The sequence below is a fragment of the Sebastes umbrosus genome, chromosome 6, assembly GCF_015220745.1.
Source record: "Sebastes umbrosus isolate fSebUmb1 chromosome 6, fSebUmb1.pri, whole genome shotgun sequence".
Lineage (NCBI taxonomy): Eukaryota > Metazoa > Chordata > Actinopteri > Perciformes > Sebastidae > Sebastes > Sebastes umbrosus.
In genome coordinates, this window is record NC_051274.1 from 2061126 (window position 1) to 2079321 (window position 18196).

General features: G+C 43.6%; 1 protein-coding gene across 2 annotated transcripts; it reads left to right on the forward strand.

The window, feature by feature from the left end:
• Positions 1–2342: 2342 nt before the first annotated feature.
• On the forward strand, positions 2343–17289 carry si:rp71-17i16.5 (phosphatidylinositol 4,5-bisphosphate 3-kinase catalytic subunit gamma isoform). 2 transcript variants are annotated; one of them, XM_037771717.1, is made up of 13 exons: positions 2343–2843; positions 4230–5416; positions 6126–6783; positions 7509–7574; positions 8097–8322; positions 8813–8907; positions 11750–11893; positions 12070–12160; positions 13979–14109; positions 15407–15518; positions 15724–15881; positions 16636–16926; positions 17052–17289. In XM_037771717.1, exons 1-12 carry the CDS (start codon positions 2598–2600, stop codon positions 16891–16893), a joined length of 3372 nt encoding a protein of 1123 aa, XP_037627645.1. In that variant the 5' UTR covers positions 2343–2597; the 3' UTR covers positions 16894–16926; positions 17052–17289. The 2 variants fall into 2 exon arrangements, with proteins under 2 accessions (XP_037627645.1, XP_037627644.1); XM_037771716.1 differs by having other exon boundaries at positions 2344–2843; positions 16636–17289.
• The last annotated feature ends 907 nt before the right edge of the window (positions 17290–18196 follow it).

An 18196-nucleotide genomic window follows, 5' to 3' on the forward strand; every position in this document is an offset into this window, starting at 1 on the left:
CATAAACTCATGTTTACAATGTTTACTGAGGTAATAAATCAAGAGAGAAGTAGGCTCATTTTCTCATAGACTTCTATACAACTAGAGGAGTCGCCCCCTGCTGGCTGGTAGACAGGATGCAGGTTTAAGGCATCTACCTCATCCCCCCCCCCCCTCCTCCTCCTGCCCTTCTCTTTCCTCCCTTCTCTCCATCACACTCTACACTTTTTCTTTTATTCCTCCCCTCCATAAAACAGCTATTCTCCCTGCTTTGAGCACACCAGCTCCTCTCTCCATCCTCACCTCCCCCTCCTCTCAGTCATCACCCTGCCTGTCCCTGAAGGCCACCCTGAGTTCAGCTTCCATGCCGTCATTGAGCGGCTGACTGACAGCACCAGCTGATGCTCTGTTCGGCTCAACGCTTTCCTCTTGTTGGGTGAGAGAAAGAGAAAAAGGTTTGGAAGGTTTGGAAGTGTGAAGACAATTTTGGATTGCAGAGGAGGAATTAAAGACCAAGAGGAATTGCATGTCCTCTTTTTATTATTTGTCTTTTTCTCTCTCTTTCTTCTCCTCTTCTCTCCACCTTCTACTCCTCTTCCTCCTTCTATTCCTGGACATTCCCTGTTGGAGCAGCTGAACGCTGTAGACAACACACACCCTATATAAGGCTGGAGGTATGCCATCACTCCCACCCCCTCAACCCCCCTCTATCCCTCCATCCTGATCCCTCCTTCACTTCGCTGCTCTTCTTGACCCTTTCCTCACCGTCTCTCCCAGCTCCTCTATATCGTTTGAACTTTTTCCAGCAATGTTAAATGTTGAACTATAGACCCGTTACAGAACCTCTATGGTGTTTTCTGGGGGTTCTCCTGGGCTGGGTACCAGGGTCAGTACAATGCCTGAAATGATTGAACCAGTTCAAATGGCAAAGCATAGAATAAATAAGAAGGTGTTTATTTCTAGTAGCGTCTATGGCTGCGATCATTTAATAAAAATGTCAATGCCAGAAGGGGAGAGTGGGGTCGGTTGGGACAGATCCTTTAAGGCCCTGACACACCAGCGGACAGTTTGGGGCCGCTGGCGTAATGGTGTGTCCCGCACCGTCAGCTCGGCAGAGGATTTTCGGTCGATTCAACATGATGAATCGGCGGCGGCGCCCATTTGTGAGAGAAATCACTCGGATTGGCTGTTCAGCTGAAGTGAATCAGTGCACGAGATGAATAACGGACGTGAGGAAAGCAAGCCAACGAGTAAAGTCGAGAGGAAAAACACAGAAGATCGTTCCAATACACAGATATTTTCCCAGCGACATGGCCATCTGCATATTTTTAAGATGCTTTGGGGGCCTTTTGTAAGTTATAGTAACATAATTCAATATTTTTCATATCTAAACATCATAATAAATTTATAGCTGTTTGGGGCCCCAGGCAGTTTCCTAACTTGCCAAACATTAAAGTCTGCTCCTGCATAAAAGCATCTAATGAGGGGTATGTAACGGTAATGGGAGTAAGTAATGCATGTTGGGAAAAGGGCCGACCTCATTGGATTTAGAAAAATAGTGTGTGCACAACAACTCTGAGGGATAAGACAAGAATTGCTTACCACTGATTTATGCTGTTAACAATGACATGACTCTGACTTGCAGCATTTGGATTTCTGCAGCATTTTTTAAATTATCTGGCATAAACTGAGGTCAGGTCAGGTTTTTCTAGAGAATCCGTATGCTGGACGCTGGTTATACTAATCCCAGTGGCAGGTTGTAAGTCCCAGGTAAACCACTTGAAATAGACTATATGTCGGGATGGTTTTTATTGGTTTTAATCTGCTGTTTTTGCCCTTATTGTTTAACATGTCTCTTTGTTAAATGCAAATTACTTTTCTGTCCCCGTCACAAGGAAAGTGTTGTGCTGAATAGTAAGAAAGTGGAAAGTAGAAAGTGCAGAGAGCTCGGTGGGTGGTTCAGAGACCGGAGTTACAGAGTTACAGCAGCTGTGAGGTAACAGTAAAGTAATTGTGTGCAAAGACCCGATAAAATATCACTCATTCCACCTTTCATTAAAAGACAGGTGAGTTTAAGGTGCATTATTATCCATTCTGCAGTGCCTCCACAGAATAACAAGCCAAACAAGCCAAACAGGTTTGGTGTGTTCCTGTAAAACATTAGCACAGCTCCCTTCTGACCTGCTGGATTAGATTAGTAACACTTCCCTCATTGTTATTATCACCATATCTCAACTGGTCAACCAAAGGAAATACATTTCATGGTGCGTTGTATTGGTTTTAAAGTGGACATTATTTACACAGGCCTGTTAACTGTGCCATTTGTTATCAAAGTGCAAAAAGGGAACAAGGAAGTGAACCTCTGTACAGTGTCAGTAAATGCTTTGTTGTTATTCTGTGGTATAAAAGAATGAGGAAGTTCCAGAAAAGGGAACGCACAGTCAAACAGGTACAGCCTCCCAAAGACTCCACCTGAGGATCTAAAGCAAGCAGCACCTGTCTGTTTTCTACTACGAGCCTTATTAACAACCTGTGAATCCCGCCACAGAGACGGATCTGATGATCAGTTCGATTCAGAGTTACAGATTTAGGTTCAGGGTTTGCTCTCCTGAGTATCGATGGATTCAGCTTTGCTCCTGAATCAGGCTGTCGGTCTAGATGTCGTGGACCTTCTATCTGTGACGCCAGCTCAAAGCTGCTCTGAGAACAACCTGAAGTTTATCTGTGAGTTTCAGCCAGGAACTGGTCCACCACAGGCGCCTGGCGATGAAGATTACAACATCAATATGGACTGCGAGTCAGTGTCAGTCATCCTCCCTGCGCAGTGCAGTGTCTACCAGCTGCGGCTACGCATCTGTATGCAGGTAAACTGAACCCTACTGGATGGTCTGTTTGTTCTTTTTCTGAGTATTTTCTTTTTCAGTATATACACATTCATAGCTGGTATCTGCAACCGACTACATTCTGCACTTCTATAGATAAGTACTTTGCTAAGACACACATATTGACCTGTTCACGTTGTTCAAACAAAAAGATTTATATCCTTTACTTCAGTAAAGGTACTAATACCACACTGTGAAAACACTCCCCCACAAGTAAAAGTCCTGCATTCAAAACCTTATTGAAGTATAAGTATTATCAGCTAAACGTAGTTAAAGTATTCTCCAGTAGTAGTACTGCTGCGTCAGTAAAATGTTCCTGTCAGTGTTGTGTTATTATCTATCTGTGTTCATATTACTGCTGCATTAATGTGCATGTTGCATTTTAACTCCTCTATATCCTGTTGGCTAGTTTAATCTGCAGCAATGCATCATGGTCAATAAGATCATCATGTGTTTGTAGCGTTGCTGTCCTGTGAGAAGCACGTATCTCTAATGTTTTCAGCTTTGTGACGATGCATCTTCCAGCTGATCCGTGAGGCTTTTTAAAGAGTTTATTTAGCTTCAGAAGGACGAAGAGGAGGATTTACTCTTCATCCTTCAGTTTATCACAAACATCTAACATCAACACATCTGAAGATACCTGGTTTTACCTACCAACCTTATCATCTGAACAGTAACTAACGCTGTCAGATCAATGAACAATATTTACCTCTGAGATGTAGTGGAGGAGAAGTAGAAAGAAGAAGAAAGAAAGAAGAAAGCACAGAATTGAAATACTAAAGTTAAGTACCTCACATCTGTAATTAAGTATAGTACTTCAGCAATTCCACTACAACTACTGGTTGGATTGTCTTGAAATTGCTAATTCATGGTGCCCTTTATTGACTTTAGTGATCCCTTGACTTTCTGTAGCGCCACCATGACGTTCACATTTGTGTTTTTTAGTGAAATGTCTTGACAACTGCTGAATAGATTTCCTTGAAGTTTGGTTCACACGTCTGTGTTGCCTTCAGGATGGAGTTGTAATAACTTTGGTGATCCTCTGACTTTTTTATTTAATCCATAATCAGGTCAACATTTTAATTAGTCTAATACTTTGGTCTCTCACCAAATACCTGCAAAACTAAAGACGCTCCCACAATATGCTACACAAGGTGGAGAACATGGTAAACATTATACCTGCTAAACATCAGCATGTCAGCATTATCATAGCACTCAGCTTAAACCACCACTGTGCTATATGCTATCTACAGTTTAGGACCTCTATGACCTCTCAGAGCTGCTAGTGTGTCTGTAGACTGTTTGTTGAAATAGATAATCAACCTGCAACCCTCAACATGTGTCAAATGTTTTTCTGTTTGCCTTCAGGCACAGGAACAGAATTGCCATCCAGACCTAGTGGCAGTGTTGGACCCAGAGAAATACACCCTGCTATATGCCAGAGGGGACGACTGGTACGAGGCCTACGATGACTGTCAGGTTATCAGGACGTTAGATATCCCATGGTCATGTGACGAGACTGGCCGTCTGTTGGCACACATAGTGGTGAAACCGCTGCTGGCGGTGGATTCAGAGGAGAAGAAGAAACAACAGCAGTGTCTGGCTTTCCTGATTGGACACGACCTGGAGAAAGAAGCGTCTGACAGACTCGGTGAGCTCACATTCACCCGCAGGAAACTGGCATCTCCGAGAAGACAAGAGCTAAGGAGTCGGGATGCCGAGTTGTATGCCACAGAGCCTTGGGTAACACGTGCCCCCATCCCAGAGGAGCTTCAGGTCCAGCTGAAGAGAAAGCTCCCTGTCACCCTCCATTACATGAACAAGATCAGCTTCAGCATACAGGTAGACTTCAGTACAACACCAGATGTTCTTCATCAAGTGTTCAGAAGGGTGGCGGCAGACCAGGGGCTTGCTTCTGACTCTTCTGATAGTCTGGTGTTGAAAGTCTCTGGCAGGGAGGAGTTTTTATCTGGAGACTACCCCCTGAGTGATTTCCTCTGGGTTCGACACTGCCTGAAAACCAACCAAGACCTCCACCTCTCTGTGGTCCCTCTGGCGCAGCTCGTCGATGAGACTGTCAAGTTTGTGGACTGGCCGCTTGTTGATGCTTCAAGTGGCCAGTTCAGCTCCCATGATGATCTCCGCCTCGAAGGGAAGGATTTGGATGACATCTTCATGATATCATTGTGGGACTGCAACAGAAGACTCCGTGTCAAATTGCTTGGCTTTGACATCCCAAAACTTCCAAGCAAATGCCCTCAGTCGGTTTATGTAAAAGCCTCCATACTTTATGGTAACAAGGTTCTCTCGTCAGTGTCCTCCCTTCCTAAGGCCTTCACAGATGAAGTGCTGTTGAACGAGTGGCTGGAATTTGATGTTCTCCTCAGGGATCTGCCACGTGGAGCCAAGCTGGGTTTCACTATTAACGCTGGCGACATCCCCCCAGTAGCCAAAGACCCGAAGACGCCATCGCCATCAGTCAATAAAGCACCAGATCTGCAGAAAGGGAAGGGGAAGGTGCTCTACTTTGTCAATCTTCTCCTCATTGATCACAGGTCAGGTTTTTAATATCAATTACAATGACATTTGTGATGTATTTTTCAGTGTTTAATGTCAAAAAGGTAAAACACGGTAAAATGAAATTTCCCTGTAGCTGATTGAAGAGCTACTTGTAGATTTAATTTCCTACTGTATCTTTTATCTTAAAGCTAGGGTCGGTCATGTTGAGAAACTATAACAAGAGTACACTAGATTTAAAAACATAATCCGACCTATTAACCAGCCCAGTGATGCCAACTCTCCTTCAATGAAAGCAGCAAGCAGCACTAGCTCCAGAAGTCCCTAATTCTAGAGAGAAAGTCTCCAAATCATCAGCACTGACAGTCTGTCCCTCCAAAGACACTCCCCCAACACTATCATTAGGTAGGTAGACAGGTAGCTAGACAGGTTGGTAGACAGGTTGGTAGACAGTCCGTCCCTTCAGTCCTCCCTCCAGAGACACTCCCCCAACACTATCATTAGGTAGGTAAACACCCAACATGCCTACTGTTAGTATTCACAGCTGTCGGTAACACTTTATATATCTAAAACAAATCCAGCTGCGTTGGATTGATAATTGAGTATTTCTAAAAAATATCCAGACTATAAAAATGATATCACAACCATGGTCTTAACATATTGTTCTGAAAGGATCATAACACAGCATTGGCCTATCACAAGTTATTAACAAATCTTTTCAAATTGTGCACGTGTTGGTCCCTGCAGGTCTGTCCTCAGCCAGGGACCCTACACTATGCACATGTGGTCGTACCCTGACCTGGAGGAAGAGGTCAACACCTACCAGGCAGACAAACTGTCCTGTGCTACTAACCCAGACATAGCTGACTCCATGGCTATCAGCTTCCTCCTCGACCGCTACAGCTTCCCTGTGGTTCTGCCAAACAGCATCAGCCCCTCTGAATGCTCCGGCAATCCCGCCTCCAGCCTCACCCTGACCAAGTCTACTGCACTCTCCTCCTCCTCCTCCTCCTCCTCACCCCCGTCCACCTTACCCAGACCACAGTCTCCCTCTCTGCAGGGGAAATCTCTCCAGGACTCACTGAGTGACACTGTGACTCTCAGAACCCCATCTGCAGTCACCAGCACCAAGGGGCCTTGCCTCAAAAGGTTCCGGGAGGAGAGCATCCGCTACGCCTCAAATCTACCCCATTACCTGCGCAATGTTGACTGGATGAACCGCAGAGTGGTTGAGGATGTCCACTGGCTGCTGGGGAACTGGGATGCTGGAGAACTGGATGTAACCGTGGCCCTGGAGCTGTTAAGCATGGACTTTGCTGATGTGACGGTCAGGAGACTAGCAGTCCAGAGACTGGAGAGCCTGTCCAACGATGATGTACTGAAGTATTTGCTGCAGCTGGTGCAGGTATGTGTTTGTATCTAGAGGAACAAAGTGTGTGTGTGGAGGAACAAAGTGTGTGTGTGTGTGTGTGTGTGTGTGTGTGTGTGTGTGTGTGTGTGTGTGTGTGTGTGTGTGTGTGCGTGTGTGTGTGTGTGTGTGTGTGTTTGTGTGTTTGTGTGTGTCTGTATGTGTGTGTGTGTGTGTGTGTGTGTGGATGAACTGTGACAATAACAAAAGATTTGAAGGTACTTTTCTACGAATATTATACAACCCAGTGCAAAAACACCACTGCTAAGTTAGTACAGATTTAGATCCACACCTATATTGAAATAAACAATTAAAATCCAAGCTAATTAATTGTGACATAATTCAGTAGATAATCAATAATTCAATAACTCAGCTAAAAAAACGGCAATTACCAACAGAAACGGGGCAAAGCCGGCAGCTGCACCAGGGCCCCAGACGCCCAGACGCCCAGGGGCCCACGGGCCCAGATCCACTGTGCTCTTATTACTAGTGTGCCATTAGTTAAGAAGCTGAACCAAAGTTACCACGTTACAGTAGCTGACCCCTGTACTATGCTGTAGATTGGTGACATCACTATCAGTTGTTCTGTATCTGCTGACCCCTGTACTACGCTGTAGATTGGTGACATCACTATCAGTTGTTCTGTATCTGCTGACCCCTGTACTACGCTGTAGATTGGTGACATCACTATCAGTTGTTCTCTGTCCTGTATATTCACTCAGACCCTCAAAGTCGAGCCTTACCACGACAGTTTCCTCGCTCGGTTCCTCATCCAAAGAGCTCTGCGGGTGAGTCATGCAGCATCCTAATATTCAGTGTACACAACACAGCACATATCCTACTATACTAGTATATAAGAATGTTAGTGGTGCAGAAAAAGAACATTATTATTAATAATTTGTTATTTTTGGTGGAGGTTTAAAGATGGTATCAGTTCCACACAGTTGGAGATTGAGCACCAAGTAAAAATTGGGGAAAACATTTATTTATCAGTTTCATTGTAAACTAGAGACCCATCTTTGATGGGATCAGACCAGCCGCAATGCCAAATCAGGCCAGGGGCGTAAAGGGGGCGGGGGGGGGCAATGGCCTCTTCCCTACTTCCTACCACCTACTGCTGCTACCCTTGTTTGAACCACACCCATCTTCTAACTCAGCCTTCATTTTGATCTCAACTACACACCTGTAATGTCTCCTGACTGACTCTATCACAGAGACAGACAGACAGACAGTCAGACTGACAGACAGACAGACAGACAGACAGACATCTGTCACTCACCTCCCCTCCACTGTCTCCTCCTTCACTGCAGAGCAAGAGAATCGGCCACTTCTTCTTCTGGTACGTCCGCAGCGAGGTGGCCGGGTGTCTGTACTTCCGCCAGCGCATGGCTGTGATTCTGGAGGCCTACCTGCTGGGCTGTGGTCAAGCCCAGCTCCACAGCTTCAGGCAGCAGGTCCAGGCTGTGGAGGCCCTACAGGAGGCTGCTATAGCGATTAAAGAACTGTACCCCGACAAAACCGACCTTACTCCTACAAGTGAGACACATCTAAGAAAGACATTCTTATGGAGTAGCACTATATTTATACTTTTACAGAATGATAAAGTCAAAAGTGTGCCGGTAGTGTGGTGACGTAGTTTAAAGAGCGAAAGAGACACACCGGGCGTGTGAGAGGGGAGGTGGATGGTCCAGCGAACAGGCTTTCATCCAGGAGACCGCTGCTTGTGTCCCGTGTTCAAAACGTCACGCCACATTTTCACTGTACAAACATCGTAGTTTTAATCACAACCATGTCGTTTTTCCTAAACATAACTATAATGGTTTACTTGGTGTCAGAGTGCATGTGCAGTACATGTTAATGAGCTGTGGAAATGCAGCAACTCACCAGAAGAAATTGCAACAGCATCTCAAAGAGATCCAATCCCCCTATTCTGCCATTTGGTGCATCACTAAACTAATCTGCATAGTGTCTTTGAGTCTTTTTTTTCTCATTACTGGTGAAGTAACGTGTGTTTCTGTTGTTTCAGCTCCCCTCAAGCTTCAAGAGCTTCTTAGAAACTGTAATCTGCCAGATGAGTTCCTGCTGCCCTTTGACCCCCGAATCAAAGCTGGACGGATTTTGGTAAGCCTCGCTAATGCTGTTTGTGTGTTTGTGTGTGTGTGTGTATTAAAAATGTTGGTAACGCTTTACATTAAAGCCCACAGCGCACCGCGTAATTACTCTGGAGTAAAGCGTCAGGCATACCAGGAACGTCAAGATTGCGTGGCGGCTGCCTGGCGTGGTGGCTGCGTGATTCACGTGTCGGGCATTCACATCAGCTGCATTTCAGCTACGTGTCTGCTGCGTTTCTGCTGCTGCAGTTGCTGCTGTCAGCCCTTTCTTTCTACATAGTTTGCCTTTTAATGGCCATTTCATTTAATTATAAACATCATCTATATTTATTTTAGACCGAGAAAGAAACGTGTGGTAATTTGTAAATAATAGTAATAATCCACAATTAAAACTCCGTACTATATTCATTCATGGAGCTCTCCAAGTCACTGCGTGTTCCACAGCACTGACTGCTCATATTTCAGAATAAAAGCCTTGTGTTAACAAATGAAGGAATTATGTCCACAGAAAAAATGTTTAAGGGCTTTTATTTTGAAATGAAAGCAGGAAGTGTTGATTTAAAAGTAAGTTTTTACTTTTTTTTCATCTCGGTAACATATTCTACAGATAGACATCGAAACTGTAGTAATCTTGCTGATATGATATCAATATACAGTCAATACATCACTTTCACTGTCTGTTACTGCTGTGAGACGGGCGCGGCACGCATCAAAAATAGGCGAGACCTATATTCTCTAGAAGAGACGCAGCTGAGACGCGCGTCTCACGTGGGCAGTGTGGCTGCTCTAACCTGTTAACACGGATGCCGAAATAAAAAACAACAGGTACGCAGCCGCCACGCGCTCCTGACGTTCCTGGTGTGTCCGGGCTGTCAGGAGAACGGTGTACCAGTACAGTACCTACCAGTATATATACTGTATGAAGGTACTGGTGTAGGTACCAGTACCTTCATACAGTATATGTACTGTATGAAGATATGTACTGTATACTGTATGTAGTTTCTGGAACGAAGAAGGGATCTTATGGAATAAGGGGGGTCTTACAAAGAACGTATACTGTAGTTATTATTCAACTACTGGGTACCTATTCTATTATTACAGGGTATGTATGACCTACTGAGAAATAACCTGCACATTTGGGATGAACTGATTACCAACAAACAGGTAAACTACATTGTGTGTTGTCAGGTGTTGTTCACCTTTTTAACACCAGCATTGATGTGTTTCATCACAGTAAAGTCATATCATTTAGTTTACACCTCAAAAACACATTGAAGTGTGCAGAACCTCTTTAAATAATACCTATAAACCCTTCATAAAGGGTGACTTATCAGAAAGTAACAAGTAAACATCTGCAGGAAAACTGAAATAAAAAAGATTTAAAAATGAGAAAAGTGTGACGATAAAACAGCATTCAAAGTTCCACAAATTCACTAAAATCTCAAATATATTTTTTGGGATGGATTTTTTTATTGACACCGTTCATTCAATACAGACCTGTCTCTGATAGAGTAACTATCCGAGGGTGTGAAAAGTCCCTCTGGCAGAAAGAGCAGGAAGGGTTGGGAATGGTCTGTAGGGATGTATTTCCTCTGAGGGGTCCGATATGTCCTACTATGACACACGTTGAAATGGATCAACTGGTGGTTTGGGTTCTTGGAACAGTTGAAATATCGTCCCAAACTGCATCCTAATCAATTGTGTTTTCCTCCGAGGTCAAATCTTCTCGGTTTCTTACATCTGATAGATGAATCATAGACACAAGTCCTCTGAAGGGGAATCAGAGATCCAATTAATGACTGAGTGGACCTCAAAACCTTTTCCCCAATGGAGCTCCAGAACATTTAATAGCAGAGTGTAAACGTAGATAAAAGAAGAATTAAGTCTTTGGGACGTCAAAACCGCTCTTACAGTAGGTCTTCAAAGCTTAATGAACCTTTTGAGACGAATATGTGAAGAGCATAAATACCTTTCTCACTCCATTGCTTACAAACAAAGGGTTGATTTCCAGATAGTATGTGCATGTTGTTCCATATTGGGATCTGAAAATGACCACTTATTGGTGTAATGTAAATGTTCCTCCACTGTGGTGATAAGACCAAAGATATTAATACAAATATTAATGTATCTGTTTTATGCTAATTGTTGTGGACTCAAATGACTGATCTGATGCCTGCAGAGATTGACAGACTGTATGGAGCAACAGTGCAAAGGCATACGAGTACACAGTAATAGAAGAAGCTAACTGGCCGTCTTTCTAAGGGAGCACGACTACAACAGGAAAACGTTTGGCTCAACCATGTGACCAATAACATATACATTAAAAGACACCAAATAATGCCATAAATTAACCCCAAACTTTGAGAGTCTGGCGGCCTGGCCAAAAATAAACAGGTGGATGGAGGAAGTCTGGGCCAGCCACACCGGGGTGCCGTGGGACATTATACTGACACAAAGTGCTGAATTTTGTACAAAAGATTACACCGTAGCTCCAGAGGGATTAGGCGGTACGTTGTGGGCTGTAATCTAAAGCGTTACCACCAACATGTTCTTTGTGTTTATTTATGATCTTTTTCTGGCATGTTTAGTCCTCCTTTCTGTGTGTGTTCATCCTAATGCCCCAACAGCCCTCTTTTTGACCAGTGTTCACATACTGTATATAATGACTCACTCATTATATAAAAGAATTGAAATGTGAAATGTGGATGTGAAAAGAAGATTTCTTTTGTCATTCTTAAACTGGCAGTAATTGATTTTTTGGCCACTTCTGGGCAGAACAAAATAAAGCAAAAGCTAAGAACTGTCAAGCTCTACATAAAGAAATCAGTTGTCTTTGTGTCCGTCTTGTCCAGCTGGACAAATGTAAGGTGATGGCGTCTAAGAAGAAGCCACTGTGGCTGGAGTTCTCTGCCATGCCGTCGCCCACCTCTGTTACACCTGTCGGGATCATCTTCAAACAGGGAGACGACCTCAGACAGGACATGCTGATCATTCAGGTCAGGTCCCCCGTAATTATTCATCTTACTGAAAAAATCATGTTGATATTTTATGTTGGTGAATATACTAGAGCGTCTTGAGATAACTTCTGTTGTGATTTGACGCTAGACAAAAATAAATTGAATTGAATTGAATTGAATTGAATATACTTGAGTCTGTGTATCTTCCTGTTTAGGCGCTGGTGGTGATGGACTCTATCTGGCAGGAGAAATCTCTGGACCTAAACCTCATTCCGTATGGCTGCATCTCCACAGGACACAACATAGGTCATTCTTCCATTTATTATCCATTTATTCAAGTTTCTTCTGTCTTCTGTTAAGTCAAAACGTTTAATTAACTACTACTTGATATAACGTGAAGTCTTGTCTGTTGTCAGTACCATATAACATAGTTTAGAAAATATAGACCCATAAATAAAGCCTTACCATTTGATTTACCAACGTGAAGGTCTCTCCAAAAACACTGAATCTGTCATTTATTTATTATGTTGGCCTTCATTAAAATAAAGTGAGGGGGGACCTGTCATGATTGGCAATGTTGAGGAGGTACATTGTGGGTTATTTTGAGTTATTGTATTTGATCAAATCTGTGTGGGATGGTGTAGAGGGGAATCAGCTCTGAATGTACAGCAGGAGAGAAGACCAGGTGTTAAGAACGAGGTCAAATGGTCCTTTAGGGTTGATGTGAGTTGTTCTAAGTTAGAGTGGTCGGTTAGCAGATTGAACCTATGGTTTACTGATCATTTTGTTCTGTCTTACCAGTTGAGTAATATGGTTTTCTTGGCCACAGTTAATGCAACTAGCATGAGTATTTGGAGATGTTGTGGAATGGAGATATCTGAACTAACTAAAGTATTTATCTCAGACCTTACAGGCCTCACAGAAGGATTCAATGAAGAAAGACAAGCTACTGAAATTCATTCTAGTTCTGCTGTGCTTATTGCTGCACTGTCCACTTTGTATTCTTACTCTTAAATACTACAAATCAACTTCAACAAATATCAGTTACGTTACTTGTTAATTCAGTTTTTGTTGATACTAGTTGCTTGTGTGTAATATGGTGTTATAGAGGACTGTATATGAATAGGCAGATAATCTGTTCACCTCACAACTACAGTTCTAAAATCACCAAAGAATCTGATCTGCCCCAATGTAAAGCTCTATTACTGTATATCCATCCATCCATTATCTGTAACCGCTTATAGCATTCGGGGTCGTGGGGGGGCTGGAGCCGATCCCAGCTGACATTTGGTGAAGGTGGGGTACACCCTGGATAGGTCTTCAGACTATCACAGGGCTGACACATAGAGACAGACAACCATTCACGCTCACATTCACACCTACGGGACATTTAGAGTGAGAGAAAACCCACGCTAACACGGGGAGAACATGCACCACAGAAGCAACACAAGCCGGGTTCCAATCTGTGACCTTCTAGCTGTGAGGCGACAGTGCTAACCGCTGCCCCACCGTGCAGCACACAATCATACAAGATATCATTATATAACATTGTATAGGTGTTTATGCTTCTTAAAGTTTATTATCTAATAGAGTGCAGCAGGGATGACATATTTGTGTAGTCCAAGAGGAAGTGATCATCTCCCTGGTTCCCTCCACTAAGATTGGGTTTTGGATCATTGTAGAGAATAAGCTCTGATACGCTGATGATACTGACATGTTTTGATAATCTTCACAAATGACACTATTTTTATGAATGCAATCGCCAAAAGTAAAAAACTAACGTTAGGCTATAAACAAACTACACCACGGTCACATGACTTCACATCGCCACCACGATGGGTGGTGTGTCTCCACCTGGTGTGTCTCCAGGTGGGTTTTGGTGAACCGCTCAAAAGTCCTGGTTAGGGTTTTTCCCCTCTCCGCCCCAGATTGGTTGAGCTTCTTTGGTTAGTTACGCCGTTAGGACGGCGAAGGATGTTAGAACATATTAAGAGATAAAGAGGTAAGCAAGAACAAGTATGCTTAATGTACAAGCACAGCAAAGCCAACTCCACTGTTCTGTTAACATGTAGAACTTCCAGGAGGGTGAGATGAACAAATAAACAGAGTGAATGTCCTCAACAGGTATGATAGAGATCGTGAGGAATGCAGTGACCATCGCTTCAGTCCAGAGGAGCCACGGAGGAACGACGGGCGCCTTCAGAAACGATGCTCTGTTTGAATGGCTCAAGTCTAAATGTCCACTCCAGGAAATAGTAAGTAATATGGACCAAATTCACAGCCAGGTTTTCTACAAGATTTGGACCCAAATTAACTTTTAATATTACTTTACCAATGAAAAAGCATGCTCCATTCAGGCCTTGGTATTGAAGAGGTGCTGAATGACACGCTGCTGCCCACATTCACACACATTCCTTTATCTGACTGCTCATAAAGTGAAATATTATTTTTCAGTGGACACATCTTGTCTCTAGATGTCCCGTCTGTAACATACTTTAACTTTTATTATTATTAATAATAATACAAATAATATTATTATTATTAATAATAATAACTTCAACTTATATAGCGCTTTTCTGGAACTCAAAGATGCTTAACAATATAAACGGGAAGCGGTGTGAGACAAACAGCAAACGACACACACAGGCGCACACTCATACACACACACAGAATAATGGGTAAGGGTGGGGGGGCTAGGAGTAGGCAGAGGAGAAGAGATGGGTCTTGAGGCGGGACTGAAATAGTGAGAGGGAATCGGAGTCTCTGATGAGTTTTGGGAGGGAGTTCCAAAGCTTGGGAGCTGCCCCCCCCTGGAGAATACTCTGTCCACAAAGCTGCAGAGGTTGGACTTGGGGGTGTAGAGGAGACCAGCTGAAGTGGATCTGAGGGACCGTGAGGGTTGGTAGGGTGAGAGGAGGTCAGAGAGGTAAGGGCTAGCCAGTTGGTGGAGGGCTTTGTAGGTGAGTGTCAGGGTTTTGTAGGTGATCCGGTGAAAAACAGGGAGCCAGTGGAGGTCAGAGAGGACTGGGGTGATGTGATGCCAGGATTTGGTGTGAGTGAGGAGTCGGGCAGCTGCGTTCTGGACCAGTTGGAGTTTATTGATGGAGGTGATGCTGATGCCGTAGAGGAGAGAGTTGCAGTAGTCGAGGCGGGAGGAGATGAAGGCGTGGATGAGCCTCTCGGCAGCAGGGTGTGTGAGAGAGGGTCTGATCTTGGCAATATTGCGCAGGTGGTAGAAGGAGATTTTGACAACTTGGCAGATGTGGGACTCAAGGGAGAGGGTGGGATCAAATGTCACACCAAGGTTGCGTGCCTGGGAGGAGAGGGGGGACAGTGGTGCCATCAATGGTGAGAGTGGGGTTGTTGAGTTGGCTGAGGGTAGATTTCACCTACCAATGAGACATTTTTGACAGCTTGTCTGAATTAGGAGTGTAGACCAGTTGACATGTCTTCCTTTGATTTCAAATTCTTTAATTCTATAAAATATTAAACATGTTGAGAACTGTAGTTTTACATGTGGGCTTCCAATGCTGTGATCTCCTCTGACTACAGCACTACCAGACTACGGAGACATTTGTGAAGTCCTGCGCTGGTTACTGTGTGGCCACGTACGTACTGGGTATAGGAGATCGACACAATGACAACATCATGATCACAGACCAAGGTACTGTATGCACCACAAGTGTCTGACTATATATTAGTAGAACTGAGTTGAGTAAACCTGTCTGCATGTGTGCACATGTCACCAACCCAGATAATGTGAATCTGTGACTCTGGGAGAGTGACTGAATGATGGAGAAGATGAATGAACTAAACACTGAACTAGGAAACCAGAACTTAAATGCTGTTGTATTTCCTGGGCCTCTCAGGGAACCTGTTTCACATCGACTTCGGTCACATCCTGGGTAACAGGAAGCACTTCCTTGGCGTGAGCAGGGAGCGTGTACCATTCGTCTTCACGCCTGACTTCCTGTATGTCATGGGCAGGGACAAAGGGCGCAACAGCCTCTACTTTCAGCGGTTCAAGGTGAGAAGACCTGATTATGTGTGTGGTTGTGTTTCATTAAACTGATACTTTCATTCAAAGATAAGGCTAGAGCTGTGTTATATTTGAACAAATCCAATGAAAATACTAAATCTAACAATGTGTTAGTTTGTCTGTCAGTGCTTCCCAACTTCCCTACCTAACCCTGTCTGTGGCTCCCAGCCTCAAACCCATCGGTTCTTATTGAAGGCATACATTAACACCTTTCTAAACAAGTCATATAGCAGTATAGTGAGGCTCAGTAATTTCTAAAACAGCTGGGCACTGTAGATTGTATCAAACACTGTAAAACAGGAGTAAATGCTGCATTTGTTGGGGACTACACATCTGATGGTGTATGTAGGATTGACTGAAAACAAACTGCTCAGAGATGAAACCGGCAGCAAAACACTGCTTTTCAGCCTGGTGTTGAGTTACTCTTTTACTATTTTACATAAAGTTAGATGCTTCAGTGTCTCTTTCTTCCTTTGGTGTCAGCTGATGAAGACCGTGCGTTTGCTGTTTTTAAGATTATTATACGATTAGATTGAAATAGATGCATGTTTTCAATCATCTTTCTGTAGAGCATAACTTCATGTGTTTGCTTAAGTGAATGGACAAGTGAGTCCACTGTGCACGTGTATGTGCATAGTGTAAATGTGTTGTAGATATTTCCTGTTATCTTTTGTCCTCATTTTCTTGTGTTTTCTCTCTGTCCTCCGCTCCGTCTCTCGTCTGTCTCACCTACTCATACTAGGAGACTTGCACCAAAGCGTACCTCTCCCTGCGCTCGCACTCTCGCCTGCTGATCACTCTCTTTTCCCTCATGCTGCTGACGGGCATCCCAGAGCTGAGCGCTGCAGAGGACATGCGCTACCTGCGGGAGGCGCTCCAGGAGGAACAGGGTGAGGCGGAGGCCAAGGAGCATTTCCTCCACCAGATCTCAGTGTGTGAGCAGAAGGGCTGGACCGTGCAGGCCAACTGGTGGATCCACATGATGGCAGGCATCAAGTAGACTGCTGGTCGATCACGCTGCCTCACGCTGAAGGTGGGGAAATGTTCATGTCTATATGGAACGTTGTTCTTTTAGTTTTCATTGTTTGTTTTTATGTATTATTATGTTATTTATGTAATATCTATCCTCTGTCTTCCTCACCACGGCTGTTTTTATAGGCTTTTAGCACAAAAGACGCTCCTCCACCTTTCCCTTACTGTTGACAGTACTCTGACAGGTAGCGTTAGCTCTGTGCTGTCTGCGGCTGCGAGGGCAGGTTGTACATTTGAACTTGTTAAAACACAATAAAGATCTTGATTAAAAAAAAAAGAAAGACTGGCCCACCGGAAAAATTCCCGAGCTTCCCGACGGCCCTGACTTCACAACAAGTCAGGATCAAGTCAGCAAGAAATCTCACCGGCACGCTTCACACTTTGTGTGACGGTTTCTCATGGTCGATTCTGTGCAAGCCCGGCTCATCTGGAACAAGCTGCTCACTACAGTACGAATAGATTAGCCTTCCATCCAACCGAAATGCCCTGCAGGTGATGACACTTTACTGATGTGTGCATTAAAAAAATATCGAGCATATATATATATATATATATATATATATATATATATATATATATATATATATATAATATATAATATATTTGACATGAAACTATTTTCACCCAAAATGTGTAGTGTCTGTATAAGTGGTTTGCAAGTTCAGAGGGGGAACTCGTCATATCCTGTGAACCTGTGAAAACAGCTGTGGGAGGGTCTAATGCAAAGATGCTATTGAGTTGCATCATGGGAAATGTAGGATTCAGTATTTTGGAGCTTGTCCCATACTAGGGACTAAAAGATTTGGACTCTTCTTTTTTATTCTGTGCCCCTACTACAGTGTGGAAATACAACACTAAATCACTGGAGGACCCTTTCAATGTTTAAAGCATCTGAAAAGTGACTTGAACAAGTTTGACTTCATTTGTGTTCATATCCTCAAAAGTTGTACTTTTTTTTGCACTGAATAAAAACCTTTACGATGTCTTCTTTAACATTTTCTTATTGTGCTACTAGAGACCTTTTGGTCCCAGAACAACAATCAACACACATACTGTACATGCAGAAAGAGGACAGAGTACGGGGAGTACTGTAGGGAGGGGGGAGGGTATAAGGTTTCAGGGCAGAGGAAGGGGGTGTGACGCCCCTGTCTAGGGGGTCAAAATAAAAATAGGGGGACAAAGATAATCAAGCAAACAAAAATACAGTTACTAAGTCTGGCTCCCTAGGATACAGCAGATACACAGGAGAAAAAGTTAAAAGAAAAATGGCA

Bases quoted from the DNA above. Each gene is read 5' to 3' on its own strand.
- si:rp71-17i16.5 (XM_037771717.1), top strand. From the start codon at position 2,598: ATGGATTCAGCTTTGCTCCTGAATCAGGCTGTCGGTCTAGATGTCGTG. The intron at 5,417-6,125 runs GTCAGGTTTTTA...TGGTCCCTGCAG, and splicing joins CTTCTCCTCATTGATCACAG to GTCTGTCCTCAGCCAGGGAC. The intron at 15,519-15,723 runs GTACTGTATGCA...TGGGCCTCTCAG, and splicing joins CATCATGATCACAGACCAAG to GGAACCTGTTTCACATCGAC.